The 21,940-nt window shown below is 35.7% G+C and overlaps 1 protein-coding gene across 3 annotated transcripts in view; it reads right to left on the bottom strand.

Annotated features, from left to right (window-relative positions):
- LOC150092428 (uncharacterized) overlaps positions 1 to 21,940 on the bottom strand; it is a 353,827-nt gene that overhangs the window by 79,919 nt on the left and 251,968 nt on the right. For all 3 annotated transcript variants that reach the window (XM_090414980.1, XM_090414981.1, XM_090414982.1), the window contains one exon: positions 9,284 to 9,374. In XM_090414980.1, the coding sequence (XP_090271106.1) occupies positions 9,284 to 9,374 (91 nt within the window). The remainder of the gene's footprint in view (positions 1 to 9,283; positions 9,375 to 21,940) is intronic.

The raw sequence follows: 21,940 nt of genomic DNA, 5'->3' as shown, positions 1-21,940 counted from the left end.
AAAATGAATTTCATATTGAAAAGAAGAACATGTAAGAAAGTTTTAAAGCAAATAAAATTCCATGGTGGACACAGGAAATTAAAGAGGCAGTGAAGGAAAAGAAGAAAGCATATCAAAAGTTTTGGGTGAATAAGTCAACTTGTGCTTTTAGAGAATAGAGACAAATGTAAGAAAGCTAAACACTGTGTAAACCTAGCTAAACAAAAGTCATGGGAAGACTTTGGCAAGAACACAGAAAATAAATATCAGGAAGGTGGCAAAATATTCTGGAGGTTATTGTAAAAGCTAAGAAATGGAGCAAAGAGTGCTGTAAAAGGAAGTAGAAATGATAAGGGTGACATAAAAACTGGAAAAAAAGATATCCTTGATGTATGGAGTAATTACTTCAAACAATTGCAAAACACTCAACAGGCATGCAATCAGGAATACATATCCATACTTGAAGTAGAAAAATCCAGAAAAAGTCTGAAATATGGAAAGACAGCAGGAGTAGATAATTTTATGGAAGTATAAAAGTCTTACAGTGGCTGCACTGCATAGTTCAGGAGGCCTGAATGGAGGGACGAATAGCAGATGATTGGAGTAGAGCTGTAATAGTACCCATATGCAAAAAGGGAAATAAAATGTAATGTGAGAATTACAGAGGTATTTCCCTAATGAGTGTTCGTGGCAAGATTTATGCAAGCATACTTGTGAAACAGTTGAGACAGATTGTGGAAGGGAAGCTTGGTGAAGAACAAGCTGGATTCAGGCCAAACAGAGGTATCAGGATCAGATTTTCAGTTTACAACAAATAGTTGAGAAATCGTGGGAATAAAACCAAGATCTGTATTTAAGTTTTGTAGCCCTGCAAAAGGCATATGATAAGGTGCCAAAGAGAAAAGCTATTAAAAACATTACCGTTATATGGTGTCAATGGGGCATTATATCAAGCAATACTTAGTCTTTATTTGAGTTGTAAGTCAGCAGTTAGATTTCCAGCAACTAGACGAAAATGGTTTGACATTAAATCTCACGTCAGACAAAGATGTACATTATCCCCTCTTTTATTCATTATTTATATGGATCACAGTATGAAGGAAAGCAGTATTAAACTTGATATCAAAACTGGAGATGTTAATCTCAGCTCTTTACTTTATGGAGATGACGTTATACTTCTAATTAAATCCACTATAAGTCTGCAAGATTCCTTGACTAAATTGAATAACTGTTGTAATAGATATGCTATGAAGGTCAGCAATAACAAGACAAAGAAAATGAAAATAGGCAGAAGCATTGAAAATATCAACTGCATTATGAATGGAGAACCTATAGAACAAGTGAAACATTTCAGCTACTTACGCTGAATTTTTAGTGAAGATGTTAAATTAAATATGGAAATAGAAAACGGAATCAACAAAGCTGGTATGGTAGGAAGTCAATTGAATAAATTTATATGGAATAAGAGAGAAATTAGCCAAAACACTAAATTAGCTGTATACAAGACAGTGTTCAAATCAATTTTAACTTTGGATCAGAAAGATCGAAACTTATGGAGCTGGGTCAGAAATAAAACACTTGACCAAAGACTAGAAATCACAGATACGAGAGTCTTGAGAAAGATTAGGGGAGTGAACAGATGGCATCAATGTCAATATCATATTAAAAATGATTATATTAGTTATCAAAGACGTGACATTGTTCGCACCCAGGAATGTGTTAGGAGAGCTAATCTCAGGTAGTAATAGTCACGTAAACAGAATGGGAGATGAAAGATTAGCAAAACAAGTGTTCTCTGTGAGGTTGGCAGGAAAAAGGCCCAGAGGAAGACCAAAATATAGGTGGATTGATACAGTAAAAAGTGCCTTAGAACAGTGCTTCCCAAACTTTTGGATGTAAAGGCCTCCTTGGAAAAATTAAAATATTTCATGGCCCCAATCAAAAAAAAAATTTGTATTACGTACATATATTATTATAATATTTGTTGTATTTATATTCAATACAAAACATACAGAGCGAATATTGCAAAAATCAAATGCAAATATTACATTTTTAGCATCTTACATACATATTTGACATGGCACACTTAGTCTTAAAATATTTTTAATTTGCTTTCATTATTTCACAGGCTCCCTCAACAAAACTAACAGCCCCCAAGGGGCCGCAGCCCACAGTTTGGGAAGCGCTGCCTTAGAAGACAGAAATATAAGATCTGATAATGTTTATGTCTTGACAGATAACAGATAGATCAAAAAAAAAAAAAAAAAAATCAGCTAATGCCTTTTTATTCCCGTATATGGGGAGTAGGCGAGGCCATTTAGCCCTATCTAACTTTGTAAACTGAGTGGGCAGTTCAATCTCCACTGGTACCAATCAGAGATAGATGGCCCAAGGCTATCACTAATTAAGCAGTACACAGTGAAGAGAGACGGCTCAAATGTGCCGCCATCTCGTGGTCCCTAACCCTAACACAATATATTTAATGTCTGAAATAATGTGGGTTCTACGGTCGATTTTCTTGAGTTTACGGGACGAAAAACCCGAGTTTCCGGGAGGAAAAACCAGCTTGCCCGTGCCAGAGATCGACTAACTCGGGAACTGGTCGAAAGAAGGCTTAGAAAAATTTCCTCTAGTCGCCGACTAGACTCGAAACCAAGTCTTCCTTCGTGCGGCCAAGTGTCGTGGTGTGCAAACGCCACATCCACTGAGCTAACAGATAGATTTGGAGGAAAAATTGTTGATAGGAAGTCAGTAATGATGTAAATGCTTCATGTAGAATTATAATATCCTGTACACCCCTTGAGGGTGTACAGGATATTATGATAGTCTTAGGATAGTGATGATTACAGACAGCAGAATGTTCTGAGAAAGATTAGGGAAGTGAGCATATGGCATCAATGGCAATATCATATTAAAAATGAAGATATTAGGAAAGAACTTGACATTATTAACATTCAGGAATGTGTTAGTACAGCTAATCTCAGGTGGTTTGGTCACTTACGTGTAATGGGAGAGGAGTTTAGTAAAACAAGTGTTTTTTGCCAGGACAGCAAGAAAAAAGACCCAAAGGAAGACCAATATCTAGGTGGATTGAAACAGTAAACAGTGCATTAGAATAGAGAAATATAAGATCTGATTATATTAGAGTCTTGAAAGACAACAGATTGATTTGGAGGAAAATTGTTGATAAGAAGTTAGTGATTATATAACTTTTTCGTATAATACTATCATAACACATGGCATTGTTAGCATTCAGGAATGAGTGAGCAAGGCAAATATGGTGATATGGTTACTTAAACAGAATGGGAGGGGGAAAGGCTAGCAAAGTACATGTTTGATGAAAACATGGCAGGTAAGGGATTGAGGCAAGACCAAAATCTAGACGGATTGATTCAGTTAGATGTGCCTTTAGAAAACCAAAATGTTAGATATAACATTTTGAGGAAAATTGTTCATACACTGGCAATAATGTAAAGTTACTCATGTAGTACTATCATAGTAATTGTGTACATATATGTCATAGTACATATTAGGAAATTGATGATCTCCATCTATGACCCCTGATCCCCTGAATTACATTCTCCTCATTTTGAACCAAATCATTTGTCTTATTGTCACTATCACTGTTTTGCTTGGTTACCCTCAGATCCAATGCCTCAATCACTGTAGTCATTCTACCTCCAGGATAGCACATCCTTTCATTCACTACACCACTAAATATTCATACAATGCCACTTGCAGGGATATATATAATCTTTTTGTGTGTGTGTGTGTGTGTGTGTGTGAATGGAAATCACAAAAAAAAAAAAAAGAAGATAGATATACACAGGGATCAACAAATTATACAAAACTCTACTTGTCACACAACAAATTTGCTCGCCCAAGACCAATCCTTTTTTTTTTTTTAAATGATATGCCCCAATAAGTCAATAGGAAATCCACAAAATGAATAACAGTGCTCGCACCTTAGCTGGAGAAGTTAAATTTTTTTATTAAATAGAAAATATTCCATTCTGTCCAGTCTGCAGATAGTCACTAGCTAGCAAAATCTACTTGTCATGTGCACATGTATTTGTCGGGCCCAGCATATATATAAGGGGAAGGGAGGACCCCAAAATAACCAGAATTTTTTTTTTTTTAAATTTTTATTAAAGTTTATAACACCATCATGTTGGAGGCTTAATGGATTTTTATAACACGTGTTTTATAACACCATATTCTGGTCTCCTTCAAAGTACTTTCCATGTGAGTCAATGCATTTGTCCCAATTTTTTTCCACTATTGGAAACAGTTCTGGAACTGTTCGGCTGGAATACTGTTCATGCCTCCAGTGACTTTTCTTTCACTTCACCCACATCAACAAAATTGCTGCCCTTTCATTTTTCTTTATCCATGGTAATAAAAAAAAGTCACATGGAGAGAGAGAGAGAGATCGGTGAGTAGGAAGAGTAGGGAACAATGGTCATGTTGTTTTTCATCAAGAACTGTTGGACAGACAAAGCTGTGTGGGTTGGGGTATTGTCATGGTGCAGCAGCCAATCTGCACATTTCTGGCCATTTTCGTCACACCCTATCATGTAGTTCTCTAAACATTGAGATAACAATGTTGGTTCACTGTCTGTCCAAGAGGAACAAATCATTTGTATACAATTCCAATCACATAAAAATTTAAAAAAAAAAAATTTTTTTTTTTAAAATCAACATTGACATGCCTTCTTGGGTCTCAGTGAATTTGCATGTTTTTTCCACTGGCTTGGTGCCTGTTTTGTTTCTGGATCATAACCGTAACACCAAGACTTGTCCCTAGTCACAACTTTTGAAAGAAAATTCTGGTCATTAAGAACTTGCTCCCTCAAATCGTGGCAAATATTCACACGGCTATTTTTTTTACCCTCTGTGAGAAAACGAGGTACAAATTTAGCAGACACAAGTTTCATTTACAGATCTTCTGTTAAAATTCACTGGCACAAACCTCATGACAAATTTGTCTCTTCAGAAAACTTGCTCAAGTCTTTCAACAATCTTCATTGATTGCCTGGCAAATATTTTTGATGTTTTCATCATTTCTGTTTGTTGAAAGTCGGTCAGATTGTGATTGGTCTTCAACTGACATGTCTTCATTTTTGAAATGGGAAAACCACTCATAGACCTACTTGCATTTACTCTAAAGCGTCATCCTTAAAGGCTTGTTGAAGCATAACAATAGTTTCAGCTGCAGTTTTACCCAAAAGAAAACAAAATTTCATGCACACTCTCTGTTCCTTATGGTCAGTCATCACAAAATTGCCAAACTTGCTTGTAAGCACTAACAAAAAAGGTCAGAACAACAAATTGGTTCACTCAGGATGATGCCACTTGCCAGACTGACACAGAAAACTGCACACCCCAAGTTCGGATTCCAGTTATTTTTGGGCACCATTTATGTACATATATATATATATATATATATACGTAGGGAGAGAGAAAGAGATTTAGTTAGGACTCTTCTGCAGTTTTTTATAGTGAGCAATTCTGAAATAGTAAGCCTTAAAATAAATATGTCTAAAACAAAAGTTCTTAAGTCAAATAGCAAATGCCAAAAAGAAATTAAAATCAATCAGCAGGCTGTAGAAGAAGAAGTTAAGAATTTTACATACTTGTTAGCAAATGTAGATACTAAAGGTGGAATTGACAGGAATATAATGCAAAAGATTGACAAAAGCTAAAACTACTTTCAAAAAATTAAGTAATATATGGAAATCATAATAAAACCAAAATAAAGATATTCAATAGCAATGTTAAGGCCATATTATTATATGAATCAGAGACAAGAAAGCTCTTTTAAATAGTTAAAAAAAATGTCAGTGCAAAATATTAAAAATATTTTGGCCACAGTGTATAACAAATGATGACTTATATAAGCTGACTGAACAAAAAAATATCACTGATGAAAGAAAAACCACAGATGGAAATGGATTGGACATAGAGTGCAGGGACAGTAAATGCATTTAAATCGAAGTACAAATGAGCTGTGCATGTGAGAGTGGGACCTCCCTCAATGGGTCTCTTGATTCCATGGAGATCTGTTTATAATAATAATAATAATAATAATAATAATAATACATTGAGAACGGACAGCGGAGAGACTCCTAGAGTGGCTTTGACATGGATCCCAGAAGAACTACAGAAAAGGGATACGACTAGATTAACTTGAGACAAAAGAAAGAAGAAAGGCTGGCTGGTATAGCTGGAGAGAAGCTGAACCAGTGGCTGAGAACAGAGGACTAAGAAACACATCTCAGCCTTATGTGCCATGAGGCATGAAGAGGATAAGTAAGTAGTAGTAATTCTGTAGTGGTAGTGAGAGTTACATACAAATGGATTTTAACTGAGAGTACGTTAACTGGTCTCATGTGGAAGGATAAGCTTTTCTGCCATTTCAGTGATAATATAAACATTAATTAAATTAAGGGGATATTAAATCCCACATTGTTTTAAAACCAAATAAGAAACTCAAAGATTGGAATCAGAGAGTTTCATGCCGAATATAGTATAAAAAAACTATAAAAGTATAAAACAATGTGGGATCTAATATCCCCTTAATTTAATTAATGTTTATATCGCCAAAATGAAGCCTGTTGGCTCTTATATTTAAGTAACTTAATGGGTGCACCTTTTGGACAACTCGTATAGCAGAGTATATAAGTTCTTTTCGCTATCCCTTTGGTATTAATTTGGTCTAGCTATTCACTGATGAAGCCTCAATAAAGGCTGAAACCAGTCTGGGTAGTGACCTCCAATGTAATAACAGCATACATTTCCTAGGAAATGTGCTTTTACATTATGGAAAATACCAAGAATAGTGATCAGAACTTTACCCACCTTTGCAACGAGTTGCTGTGTTTGTACTACATTCTAGGACTACTTGCATTTAGCTCACGCTAGTATTTGCCGATACTTTTATAGTTTTTTTATACTTTATTCGGCATGAAACTCTCTGATTCCAATCTTTGAGTTTCTTATTCGGTTTTAAAACAATGTGGGATCTAATATCCCCTTAATTTAATTAATGTTTATATCGCCAAAATGAAGCTTGTTGGCTCTTATATTTAAGTAATATTCACACCAATTCTGACTTAAGAATCTGAGAGTTGGGTTAGAAATAAAACAATTGATGAAAGACTTGAGGTCACAGATATGAGAATTCTGAGAAAAATGACAGGAGTGAATATATGGCATCAATAGCAGAATTACATTAAAATAAAGATATTAGTATGGAACTTGACACTGTCAGCATTCATAACAAATATGAGAATTCTGAGAAAAAATAGAGGAGTTAACATATGGCACCAATGGCATTATCCAATTAAAAATGAAGACACTATGAAGGCACTTAACATTGTCATCACACAATGATGACAATGTTAAGTGTGTGAGCACAGCTCAGGTGGGGAAAAAGATTAACAAAACAAACAAATGTTTGAAGCCAGAATGGTAGGAAAACGATCCAGAGAAAGGGTAAGATCTAGTGGACCAATGTAGTTCAAAATGCCTCAGAAGACAAAAATATAAGATCACACAATATTAGTTTTGACAAGTAACAGACTAATTTGGCAGAAAATTATTGATAGGAAGTTGGTAGCAATGTAAACTTTTCATCTAGTACTATCACACTGTCAGCATTCATAACAAATATGAGAATTCTGAGAAAAAATAGAGGAGTGAACATATGGCACCAACGGCATTATCCAATTAAAAATGAAGCCACTATGAAGGCACCCTTTGAAGGTATATATCAGGAATTTGATTATATACAGCAAATCATCATCATGTACACACACACGCACACACATAGTGTGTCTGATAAATAAAAATAACAAAATTCATATAAAAATAAAGAGCAAATACAGGAGTGAATCACTTATTTTAAATATAATCTTCACTTAACTCAATACAACATGTATGTCATTGATACACATTTTCAAAACACTACTGGCAGGTGTCTAAAGCTCAGTAGTCACACTCTTGGATAACCTCCAATGAGTCAAAACACCATCCTCTGAATTTTGTTTTCAATTTCAGAAACAAAAACTCCACCAGTTCCATATCCAGCAATATGGTGGGTGTTTGAACAATATAGTGGGTTTGGAAGCAAGAAACTGTGCCACACTTAACACAATGTCCAAGCATATTTTCACATAGCAACAGCTGTTTGTTAGGTACTGCTCCTCTTGCACTCATCTCATTCTCCGAATCAGACAATACACTGTAACTGTTTTTGGCCCTTTGGAACAAATCCTTATGGATAATTCCATGAATGCCAAAGAAAACAGATTGCTGAAGAAACTTTGACAATTGAACTATTTGTTGCCTTGGAGATGTCATCAACTGCCACATGCTTTGCTTTTTGTTTTTAGGTTGTATTGATAGCACACCATGGACCGCGCAGTTAGCCTAGTGGCTTTGCGCATCGCAACCATATGCCTGGGGAAGGAGTGTCCCAGGTTCGATTCCCATTGTAGACGTGAGGAATTTGAGGATCTTCCTCAGGCATAGCCAAGTTAGCCGGTCTTGGGCGCGGTCAGTAGGGTTTTTTCTGCCAGTTTATCTGGCGTTTTTCATCCCGCAAACCGGCCCCGTGAACATACACCTCTACAGTCAAAAATATGTTCCCCCCCCCCTAGCGGCAGACCAGGCGACGGGTCGATTGGGAGTAGTACTAACAAGTAGTCGCATCTAAGTAACACGCGGACCCTGCATAGGAAGCAGGAAGAACGCGAAGAAGAAGAAGATTGATGGCACACCATGATTTGTCAACAGTCTTGATTTTTTTCTAAAATGGTACAATCTTGGTCAATCATTCACACAAGATACTAACACTGTCTCACTATCAGCAATCTACGTGAGAACTAATGAAGCTAACTCAATGTGCATGTGCTTGTTGGAGAGAGTACATTCTACCAGTTAAAATTGTATACTATTTTGCTCAATTCTATTTACAATACACCAATAAAAAATCTGTCTCATCAATTAACAGGCACACTATATACACTAACATTTTGGCACCTACACAGGACTCTAAAACACTTCCCCCCCCCAAGTTCAAACAAAAGAATAGTTGTTGGGAGTTGGACTCATGAAATGGCTGAAGCAACAGCACATATTTTACAACTGTGCTGTAACACTTCACTTGCTAATGAAGCATTGAATGTAGAATTACATCATACCACATATTACTTATCAAAGTAATTTATTTATAAAGTAATTTTTAAATTTAACAATCATTTATTACATAGGAAGGCACATTCCATTTGGAGATACTTACCAAAGATCCGTGCAAAAGAATGCAAAACAGAACACAGCATGTGGGATGCCTTATTTGCCAATGAATCAAATAAACGGGGTCCATTCTCTAACTGTGAAGAAAGAAAGAGAGAGAGAGAGAAGAAATGGTACAGAATTACAGAAAACTGATGAAACATGTTAAATCTACTAATTTTAAAAATATAGTAAACAATTTAGCATCTAATCTTCAAACATCAAACACTTCCGACTACTTGATCAGTTCAGAAACAGGGAAGGGAAAAATTCTGAAATAATGTCAACACTTTTTGTTTGTTTGTTGATTTGTCTGGGATGAATCCTTTATTCTTTCCTTGCTGAAGATCACATTTTTATCAAAGAAAAAATATAAAACTTTTTTCTTTAAATTATTCTGATAAATCCATTCTGTTTTTACAACCTCAATAATTTCAATAATCAAGTAACAATACAATAAGATGATAACAAGACAATAAGATAGCAAGAGTGAATCACAGCAAAAAATGATGCAAGACATGAAAGCAAAGTTGGTGTGGATGAGGCAAGAGATGAAGCAGATGCAGAGTGAAATGATGAGAATTGTAGATATGTATGCGACAGTGAAGAAGACGAGAACAAATGATGTTGGTATGAAAGAGGTAATGAAAGTGGCATTGGTAGTGGTAGTAGGAACAAATGACTTGACTGGGGAACAAGGAGAATGTAAGATTGGATATAAGGAGGTTGTTGAGAAGGATAAAAGATAATAGTGTGATAGGAAATGTAGTCAGTTTATTGTTCAGGTATGACAGTGATGGAACGAGGCAGAGAGCAAGGATTATGAATGATATGCATGCAGAAATGAAGGGAAAGGAGTGTAGTTTGTTAATGTGTGGAATTAGTTGTTTGAAGGATGAATTGAACTGTATAAGAGTGATGGACTGCATTTGAATGGTTTTGGTGTGAGTCATTTGGAGAGAATGAATCTGAACAAATAAGAAGCCATGGGAAAGAGTGAGAGAATAAGGAAGGACAGATTGAAGTGGTGCTTATAAATAAAGAAGTGAATAGCATGAGTGTAGAGAATGAGAGAACAAGTGTGCAAAGATAAACAGCGAAATCGGGAAGATTCAAGGTGGGTATTAGAATGTAGCATGAGAAAGGTTACTGCTCAAAGAGGAAGTGACAGTGTGCAGACAAGGGAATGGGATGGCTTGGGATGTAGGGAGAACAAATGAATCTGAAGAAGGTTCTGGGATGGGTAAGGAAAAAAAGAAATCGCTCAAATAAGGTATGGAGAAGTCGCATCTAATAAGCAGTATCAGTGAAACTTGTTATATAGGAATGAGCTGTTATGTTTAAAGAAGAATGCCTGAAGTAGCAGAAATATGAGAAATGAAATGGTTGCAATGATTCAGTTCATTTACCAAAAACTGTTGGAATATGTAAGACATGGTTGGATGAGGATGACATCCTGACAAGAATAAAGATGAAAGTGATGTTTTTTGTGAAAAGAGAAAGGGTAAAAAGGGAGATGGGGTGCTATCGAAGATAGAGTTATGTCCATACAAGATAGAGAGACAAGGGGGGGGGAATAGTGGCAATGGTTCTGAGGCAGTATGGTGTGAGGTGGAGGTGAATATATTGAAATACTTCATCGGAAGTGCTATAGACCTGGTAATGTGGACGGTAGTGACCATGAAATGTATAAGAAAATTAGACAAGCAAATAGGAACAGGGTGCTTTTAATAATGGCAATACAGATTGTGATGACAAAATAACAACCAGAAGTAAAGAAAATGAATTTCTTGAGTTTCTGAGAGAAACCTACCTCAGACAGTATGCAACAGAAGGCACACAAAGACTAAGGGTCTTGGATTTGATCATCTCCTCACAGGATGTCATTATAAATGAGGTGTCAAATCTCCCTCCAAGTGAAGTGATTATCTGGGTGGTTGCCAGTCATGTGAGGAATTCTGTGTATAAGAGAAGTTATTAATGAGAAGTTAATGAAACAGCTTGCAGCTGTAGCATGGAATGGGGAGTTGGGTGGAAAGGAGATCGATGCTGCTCAGGTGCTATTTAAGAACTATTTAGTAGAAAACAATGTCTAAATGTATTCCAAGGGGAAGGTTAAATAAGGTAGATGTGAAAAGGATGAATGAAGAGATTACACATGCAATACAGAGAAAAAAGGATTTATGCAGGCAACATATAAGTAGTGATAATAATCAATTAAATATGGAGTACAAAGAACAGGCAAGAAAGGTGACCTTATAGGTAAGGAAAGCAAAAGTGAATCATGAGCAGTAGTTAGCTAATGGGGAAAAAAAAACATTGGGAGTTCTATGGGAGAGATTAACTTCAATTTGGGTTTATATAGGTCAAATTTATTTGAAACTAAGTAAGAAAATACTGACAAGTTTTGCCAACTTAGCTGTTTGGCTTCATCAGGGTAAAAATAGATGTAAAAAAAGTATAAGAAAAAGTAAAAGTAAAAATGTAAAAAAGTATAAGAAAAAGTAAAAGTAAAAATGTAAAAAAGTATAAGAAAAAGTAAAAGTATATATAAAAAAAGTATAAATAGTAGAAGGACAACTGCAGTAGAGGATATAGTTGAGATATTTAATGAAGAGTTCATAAAGATCTTTCATCCTTGTGAATGTACTATCATGGAGAGTCTGAGAGCAGTGGATGATGAAGAGGAGAGACTGACTGTGAGTGAGCAAGAGGTATATTGGGAATTAAGCAAACTTGATATTAATAAGGATGTGAGGATTTGATAATATATAACTGCATATTTTGAAGGAAAGTGCCAAAGAGTTGCCATCTGCCTTGACATATTTGTTTAATATCAGTCTTACATTAGGTCGAGTTCCAAAGGAGTGGAACTGTTTCAGTTTCTAACATTTTGCTCTGTATTCTCTCAGAACATATGCAGACTTACTTGCTAGGAATTTTATGCTTTTTTTTCTCTTTAACTTCCTGCATTCAGCATGGAGTTTTGATTTTTCTATACCTGTAGGCAACCTCACAACATGCCTCTCTGGATGAATCAATGATTTTTTTTAGAGTCCACCAGTGAATCTTCAAGATACAGTTCTTGTTTTCAAACTTTCATTTTTTTTCATGAACAGTATTTGTATAAATGAATTTAAGTTCACCTATGAAAGCTGCTGGTCTTTGATTCTTTTTAAAACTTTCACACATATTTTTCTTTTCAGCATGATACATCTATTTTATCCTGCTGAAAACTAAATGATAGTCACTTCCTGTTTCAAATTCTCTATACACGTATGTGTCCTGAACCAATGTGAAGATATCACTATCAGCAATAGCAGTCAGTGAGACTTTTATTTCTTGTATCATGCAAATTTGACCATATCTGTATATTGGGAAATGCATTTGATGATGAGTAGTCCATGCCTGAACAAAAATCCAGCAGATATTTATTATTAGCTTTGTTCTTTTCTCCGAATTTTCTATATGTCCAGTATTCATTTTCTACTCTACTGTTTAGATGTCCAACAAGGACACCCTTTTTCTGTTTCTTTATGTCAGAGAATTTAATTACAATTATGGATTTTTTCTTATTCTTTCTTTAGGCCCATAGGTACAAATAACTCCGATTACCAATTCCTGATTTTGATGTTTGTGCATATCATTACTTGAAACTACCTACCATTCAAGAAGATTGTCTTCATGTTTAGTGTTGCATACTATAGCTGCTCCTTCTTTTCCTCAATATAATATCTTGTGGTCATTACTTAGAAGAATCTCACCTGTTTATTATCTTCCTTGTTTTGGTAATACCCATTTGGTCAACTTAGTAATTCTCTAATTCTTATGCTAGTTCCATTTCTTTTCTGAGGATACTTCTTGATTTCTTCTGATGTTTAGACTTGAGTATGTTTCAAATAAAAGTTTTCCTTTCAAAAAAGTCTTTCCACTCTTTTAAATGAAGTTTATACAGTCGGCACTTACTACACAAGCACCATCATAACATCTGACCTTCATAATAAGAGGTAAACAGAATAGCTTTACTCCAGTTCTGAGATACTAGTGCTGAAATATTATTTTGAGCCTGAAAATCCTATGTTAAACTCTATGTTAAAATCCTATAACAAACTCTTTTTGTCCCTGGAATACAGTCCATTTAACTATGAAAAATAACACTTTAAAGTAATGAATTATGCTGCAATATGCCACTTTTATTGTACTTGAAAACAATTCCTTTTTATAAGTAAAGAACTTTGAAATTACATATACTGTGAATGTGAGATTTCCTTTTCACACCTAATTAGGCTTAATTGCAAAGCCCCAAAATTCTGTTTACAGCATAAACTCATCTTCCCATTGGCTGAGTGGTTAGCGTATCTGCTCTCCAGCCAAAAGGCTTCAGGTTCAACTCCCATTATGGGCATGGATGTTTATGATTGTCTGTGGAAATACTAGCGGTGGTGGGTCGTAGATGGTGTATTGAGTGGTGGAGACAGAGTTTGACACCTCCATGGAGTCTTTTGACTCCATGGAGGTGTCATGTAATAATAATAATAAAAGTAGAAATAATATTATTTCTACACTTCTTATCGGTAAAATGCAGCGACACTATTCTATTTAGCTGTTTTTGCATGTTTATGACGAAAATAGCTAAAGAGAATAGCGTTACTCCATTTTACAGATAAGAAGTGTAGAAATAATATTTTGACTTGAAAGATTTCTTGCTTGAAAATTCATGCAAAGATGTCACTGAGATAAACATTTGTGTCTGATAATTTGTCAGTAATCAATATATGGTATGGGCAGATGGTGAATGCTTGAGAAATGAGCTAACCTAGCTGCAGTATCTTGGAATCCAACATCCAGTATCTTGGCTTGGAATCCAATAGAAATGTACATCTAAGTGTAGCTTCCATAACTGAGAGAGGCATTAAATTTGAGAATTCTGAATGTTTGTGCAGCTCTAGACTTTTTATAGCTTGATGATAACTTTGTGTGAGTCTGAATATATTATGCACCTTTGGTAGCAATGTAGTCTGATGTACTTTAATGTTGTTATGCTCTAGTGGGATTTGTGTGCAGATATAATGCTGTCTAGAAAGACAGCATAAGATCGTACTAGGTATTCCAATTTTGAACTGTCTGTGTAGACAGGCACAAAATTAGAGTATTCTCTTCTGTGTACTTGAAAAAAGCTGTTGGTAAACAATGAGAGGGGCAAAATATTATGGTAGTTTACAGAAAGAAAAGCTGCATGGTGGTATGCATGAATGCCATGATGGAAGCACATTTAGTGGCATCTGTGCTATGGTCTACCCTAATATCTAGAGCTTGTAAGAGAGCTTTTATTCACAAGCCAAAGGGTTACTAAGTTGGCAATCTGTCACGTATTGTACAGATTCTCTCATCATGGACAAAAAATAGTTGGCCACATGGGTTCGTCTGGCAGGGATTTTACTTTCATTGCATATAATGCAATGAAAGTAAAATATACAGAGACAGCTGTTTTATGCCAAAGTGAAAAAGGTAGTTCATTTGCCTCAATAGGAGAATAGGTGTTTTTCTGGAACATTTTGAAAACAGTCCAAAATGTTCCAGGTCTAGCCGTTACAGGGCTACCCTCTGTCAGAAGTTAGACTTGGGACCCATAATCAAGTTTTGATCTTATCATTGTCCTGTACAAATGAACCAAAGAACATCTGTCAGCACCCCAACAAATGGAAGACAGGATGCAAAGGATGTTCATTGCTTTTTATCACTTATCTCACAATTGTCTTACATGAGGGAGGAAGGTAAATTTGTCAAATATGCGCTTTATGAACTTGGCTTGTGCAACTGCATTTCATGTTTGTCCTAGTTAGAATTCTGGTTAGGGTGAAGACCACATCTGTGGCAAAAGCAAACAAACTGTCTTCTGATGTGAAAATTTGAATCCATTTGCAAGCCCCCATTTTAAGAGATGGTCAATAGGTTGCTGCAGCTGTGTTTCTATAACCCTCATATTACATTAATGACAAATATGGTAAAGTCATCCACAGAGTGCATTACTTACTGTTGGAGGAAGATGTTCTGTTATCGAGTTGACCTTGATTACATTACAAAAAAATGTGATATTTAAAATCGAAATTTAAAACCCACCCAGACTTGGAAGATTTGGTTTGATAGAGAGTTCTTTATAAAAAGGGAAATTTCCTTTGAGATCAAAATTGTGCAGGTCTCAAGTATCATTTCCAAGGAGTGTCATATGTTTTTTCCACATCAAAGAAAATTGATACTAGATTTTAATGTTTTAGGAAGGCATCTCTAATGAATGCCTCCAGCCAGACTAGATGATCAGTAGTAGGATAATATTTTTGGAAGCCAGATTGTGTTCTGGAAAAAAATAGTTGTTACTCTCCAGAAACCATAAAAGACGAGAGTTAACGATTTTTTCCAGAATCTTGCACAAGCAGCTGATCACAGTAATCAGACAGTAATTATTTGGGAATTTTGGACCCTTCCCTGGGTTGGAATTATACTCTCACAGAAAATTCTCTTGTAAAGATGCAACAATTAATCTACAGATAATAGTGAAAAGTGTTTGACCATCTCAGCTAATATTATTTGGTTCAAAAGTAGTTGGGTGGTACTTAAACCAAGTGGTTTTCATTTCTCCTTTTGTGAATGGCCTGTTGCATTCTTCAGTACTGTTCAAAGAAAACAGAATTTGTTATTTCACTGCTTTGCTGTTTTGAACAAGAAACACTGAGGGGGAGAGGATATGATGATACTGCTGTCATAGCAAAAATTTCCCTGAGTGTGTCAGCAATCACCGTTGGATAAGCAACTGTGCATCCATTGAAAGGATAGAGAGCTGGTGGGTAGTATCTTCTTCAGTTTCTGGATTTTGTCCAAGACTTCTTTAGTGTTTGTTGTTCTTGTTATGGAGGATGTATATTGGATCCAGGATTCCTTTGACTCTGCCACCAGATGTGCCATGCTTAAGCTTGGGCACATTTGGGATAAATAAGGTTCGTTGTTGTGGGATATCATCAGAAAATACCCAGAGGTTCTTTGGATGCTATGCGATCATCATTCCACAGTCTTAGGGAAATGTGGAAACCAACTAGATGTTTTAGGAATTGCAGTTGTGGCAGCTTATATAATACACTATCACATAGTTCACTGCATTTCTGATAGAAGAGGAGCTGCCCATCACAGAATCAAATACTAATGATGAGAAAATGGGCCAGTCAGCTTGTTCAATTTTCCATCATGATATACATGATGGAAAGCTGGTTTCCTATGCAGAAATATGGATATCATAGGAAATTGATCACTCCAAAATAATTTCTTGTCAGTTTCCCACTTAAAGGATAAAAGGGAGAGTGAACAAACAGTTAATTCGATGGTAGTAAATGTTTGGGCAGGAATATGAAAGAAGGTATTGCTTCCTGTGTTTAGGAGGATGAGATTATTGTTTTCGAGCATACATTCAAAAGCTCTTTCTCTGTGTTTGTTCAAGGACTGCCCTAGAGTGCTGTATCTGTTTAAATTACCCACTAAGATTAAGGTGGGTGGTAACTGCAATATGATGTTATCAAGGTTATCTTGAGAGATATCTAACAGGAGGAACATAGATGCAGCATACTGCTAAATTTCTGACTGGGAGTTGGATAGTAACTGCTACATTCATATTAAGTGGGACTTGCTGGACAGGGGATGGTTTCCCAACAAAAATAACAATGCTTCTGTGGACAGATCCATCCTCTGTCCTGTTTTCATGAATGACAGAAGCCATTTCTTAATAAACTGATATGCCTGCAGGTATGCTTCCTGCAGGCATATCAGTTTATACTTCTGCAAGAGAGCCTTGATGTTTTGAGAGAATCCAGAACAACTCCATTGTATAATTTTTCATTATTATTATTTTTTCTTTGGTGGTATCATCTGACTTCTTATGTTGAATGGTTTTTATTTTCATTAGCCTTGGATTCTTTTCCGTCTAGAGACTGTGGATGGCCAGTATTCATCAGGAAAAATATCCAAGAAGTTGTCAAATTAGACTCCTTCTAGGACACTAGAAATGTCGTTTTGCACTGCTTGGAAAGAAGTTAATGGACATCCTCATGGGCAAGGAGCATTGTGCCATGTAATGAGTCATGTGTTGGTAGCCAGCATAAATTGGAGGAATATGATGCTCCCAAGTCAGTGAAACTGTATCTGAATGAAATTGCTGCAGTTTGAAAGAGGCATTGTGATAGGATGCCATGTTGCAGGCCTATCTGTTGAGCAAATTGCTGACAAATTGGACCATCCCAGATCAATAATCAGTGATACCATACTGAGGTGGAAGTGCAGGGAGTCAGCTGTTAAGTGCTACCTACAGTGAACAATTCACCACACTCACTGAACATGACTGTAGGGTGCTACGAAGGATAATATGTAAAAACTGCCATTTGTCAGCTAAAATATTGAATGAAGAGCTCCACACATCAAGTGGAATACAAATCTGCACAAAAACATTAAAAGCCAAGGCTCACAATGGGTTTCCATAGTAGGACAGCAATATGCAAGTCCCACATTACCAAAATCAACATGCAACATCGTTCTTTAGTGGTGTGGGACATGGAAGCTTGTAAAACTGTTATGGAGCAACACTAAGGATACAGCCTCTACCCATCCATCTGCTCAGTAGAGGGTGTATCATGATATACCCTCTACCGAGTAGATGGATGGGTGAATGACTCTTACCAGAGTGATTAACTCTGACTATGAAATTAGGAGGTGGCAGTGTGATGATAGTCCTGTTTTTCCTAGTTTGGTCTCAGACCTTTATTTCTGACCACGAACACTGAACTCTGAGTGGTATCTGAACATTCTGGCAATACAAGGCTTCCTACTTTGTGGCATTTCTATGGAACTGACCATTGTCTTTATTCTTTTTCAGCAAGATAATGCACTGCCTCATAAAGGCTGTGGCTATCCCTGCATAGATCACCCAGCAAAGGCTGGGTGATCTTCTTCACAATTAGGGCATTTTGCTCTTATAGTCTTTATTCTCATGATCTTTACTGCTAGATCAGGTCCAGATGGCAGAGCTACACTATGCAGTTTGAGAATAACCATACTTTTGACATCTGAAGCAGCGAAAAAGGTTTGGGGTGTAAAGCCTAAGCAGGTAGTTTAAATATCCCACTTTCCAGATGTCCATGTTCGCACTGCAGAGTAAACATGGTGTCGAGGCATTGGACCCCAGTGAAGGTGGTTTGGAAAGACAGGATAGTGAAAAAAGACTTAGAGAAGTAAAACAAAGAATGCGGGAAGAAAAACATAAGGACATACTGTAAGAATAAGGACGAAAAGGCCAGTACCATCAATGGGAGATATACTCCAAAAGAAACAAGTGTCACACATTGGGGGGGGGGGGATGTTAATATGTAGAAAAGTGATGAGATGGCAATTATTATAATAGACAGATGAAGCTGATGAACTGATGAGAACAATATGAACTGATTAATTTAATGCTTATTTAAAACATATATATTTGAGAAATTAGTTCCTTCAGAATTAAAAATTGTTAAGATTTAACTTGAAGAAAAAACATAAAATACTATCAAGAACAGCATACTTGAAATATAAGGTATTATAAGGTTTTCTAAGGTATCTTTGAGACAAGGATATCTTAGAAAAATTTATTAGTTGTAAAATTTTCACCTATGTCATAGCAAGACCTTTTACAACAAGAATCAAATTATATCTTTTATGAAGAATGGTTTTAATGAATCTTTTATTAAGAAAGCCTTAAACAGCTTTAGACAATCAGTCTCTAGATCGCCTGAAGATATCACTCAGATTCCACTACTTTATATTAAAGGGATTTCTGAATATATAGCTAAAATTCTAAAATTTCTTAATATTGTAGTATCCTTTTGTCCTGTCAGGAAGATTTCTAATTTCCTTTCTTTGCCTAAAAACAATCTTTCTCCACTCAACCTTCCAGGTATCTACCAGATCCCAAGCTCCTATGGTTTGTCTTACTTTGGACAGTCTGGTAAATCTGTCACCATCTGTTGTGAAGAACATAAATCTTACATCCAGTACCATGAATGAAACTACAATCTCAACTAAACAGAGAGTTTCTTGGAAGAAAACTAAGCTTTTGCATAGAAGTAGATTGCTTATATAGAGAGAGTTGTGAGACCTTCCTACACTGACCAAAATTAAACAGATCTGATGGTCCTTGGTTATCTATCCCCTTTATGGGAAATATTATTACAGAGGAAGTGATCACTATTTAGTCTTGAACAGGATAAAATTGAATTTCATGAAAGTTTTAAAGCAAATAAAAGTTGAGCAGCTCTCAGATGTGAACTGATCATTACATTATTGTAATTTTTTTATTATTTATTTATTTTTGTAAATAATTAGGAATCTTAACTGACCATCGGTTGTCCTATTAATGTTACAGTGATGATTTTTGAAAATGATTCTTCAATTGTAATTTAATACTGTGTTCCATTACTGAGGATGCCTCAATGATGGAATGTAGGCAAAATGGAATATGTAGGCAAAAATTTTACAGCTAATAACTTTATGCTTCCATCTTTAATTTTTCTAAGTATGTCAATTTATGTACCTATATTAAAGCAACAAGGATAATTTGTATCAAAATCAGATGTGTTCTTCAGCTAGTCTAGCTGTTTTGCAGGAGAGAAAAAAAATACTATTTCCATATAAAACCAGCTAATTCACCTTTAGTTTCAAATCAGTATATTTCATGTACTAGATGGGATTCAATTCTAGATGTTAACTATCAAAGGCATATGTTCTTTTGACTGTGCTTCCAAAGTGATAATCTTTTATACATTTTAATGTAGACAAGTCAGTTGTGGATTGTTGTTTTAATGGAGCAGTTTTAAAAATTCTATTCTCCAAATCTACAATCATTTTTAAGTAATGGTTAGATCTTTCTAAGCAATAAATACAAAATGTTATATTCAAGCAATAACAATCAGGGAAAACAAGGAGTAGTCATAGTATTCAACACTAAATACGAGGCTAATCTTCTTGAATGGCAGGCAATATCAAGTAGAGTGATATGGACAGATACTGGAATGGGGAACTAGACAATGAGACTTATTTGTGTCCATAGTCCCATAGAAGGTTCTACTAAGGTAGAAGTGGAGGAATTTTCTGAGGCTTAGAGAAAGCACCTTACACAATTAAAAAGGAAAAGTTGGTCCTTGTTAGAGATCTAAATAGCAGAGTTGGAAATGATTGTCAGACATACAGAAATATTTTGGGAAAATTTGGAGAAAAAGAGCAAAGCTAATAATAATGGCAAATATCTGTTGGATTTCTGCTCAGGACATGGACTGGTTATTACTAACACCATGTTCCAACATAAAAATGTGCACAAATTCACATGGAGAGAAGAGGCTAGGAATAAGAAAAGTCTCATTGACTATGTTATTGTTGATAGTGATGTTTTCTCCCTAGTGCAGGACACTAGAGTGTACAGAGGAAGTGATCACTATTTAGTCTTGAACAGGATAAAATTGAATTTCATTAAAGTTTTAAAGCAAATAAAAGTTGAGCAGCTCTCAGATGTGAACTGTAGACAAAAATACACAAACATTGTTCAATAAAAAATGAAAGAGTTTGAGAACAGGAACCAAGCGTTGGAGATTCAGTGGCAGGCCCTGAAGAAAACATTGATTGATACAGCCAGAGAGGTGTGTGGTGAGGTTGTCTGCAAGGATAGAAAAATCAGAATTCCATGGTGGACACAAGAAAATAAAGAGGCAGTGAAGGACAAGAAGAAAGCATATCGAAAGTTCCTGCCAAATAAGTCAGATTGTGATCTTAGAGAATACAGAAACAAATGTAAGAAAGCTAAACACCCTGTAAAACTAGCTAAACAAAAGTCACTTGGAGACTTTGGCAAGAACATAGAAAATAAATATTAGGAATGTGGCAAAATATTCTGGAGGCTGTTGAAAAAGCTCAGAAATGGTGGAAAGAATGCTGTAAAAGTAATTAGAGATGATAAAAGTGACATGAAAATGGGAGAAAAAGATATCCTTAATGTATGGAGTAATTACTTTCTTTTAAGCTTACATGGTGATTCGAATGCATTTTTGAAAATTATGGAGACAACTACTGTGTTTGAATAAAAACTTTAGTTTAATATAACTAAAATCTACATTCGACGTTTCGACCTTTATGTCAAGGTCATCTTCTGGAGCATACAACTATACACAGAAAACAAGCTACACTACAATCAAACTGGTTTGTTAAAGTTACTGACTTACCGCTACAACAATTGTTGGCCTGACCTCTGGTTAAAAAAAAAAAAAAAAAAAAAAAAAAAAAAATTATACATCGATGCTAGAATCCTGTTATTAGTTATCTGTTCGTTGTAGACATATATTGGGCGCAACAACAAGTCTATGTATCTATCTATATACATATATTAACATCATGATTATACACGTACATTCCAGCCAGTTGGTATGGAATGATTTCTAATACTAGCTGAAGATTGGCTAGAGTCCTGACTTATGCTGGATCTTATATATTAGGTAGGCTGAATGTATGCCATCCAGATCCTTGGAATTTTCATGCCATCTTTGTTGTTGATATTTGGGTGGTTTATCAGGATTTCGCAGGCTTCCTTAAATTTCCTTTCATATCAGGT

Source organism: Typopeltis vanoorti, chromosome 26, assembly GCF_054136105.1.
Source record: "Typopeltis vanoorti isolate ZY-2024b chromosome 26, IOZ_Tvanoo_1.0, whole genome shotgun sequence".
NCBI lineage: Eukaryota > Metazoa > Arthropoda > Arachnida > Uropygi > Thelyphonidae > Typopeltis > Typopeltis vanoorti.
Note: the sequence above shows the minus strand (reverse complement) of the source record. Positions and strands in the feature narration are given on the sequence as shown.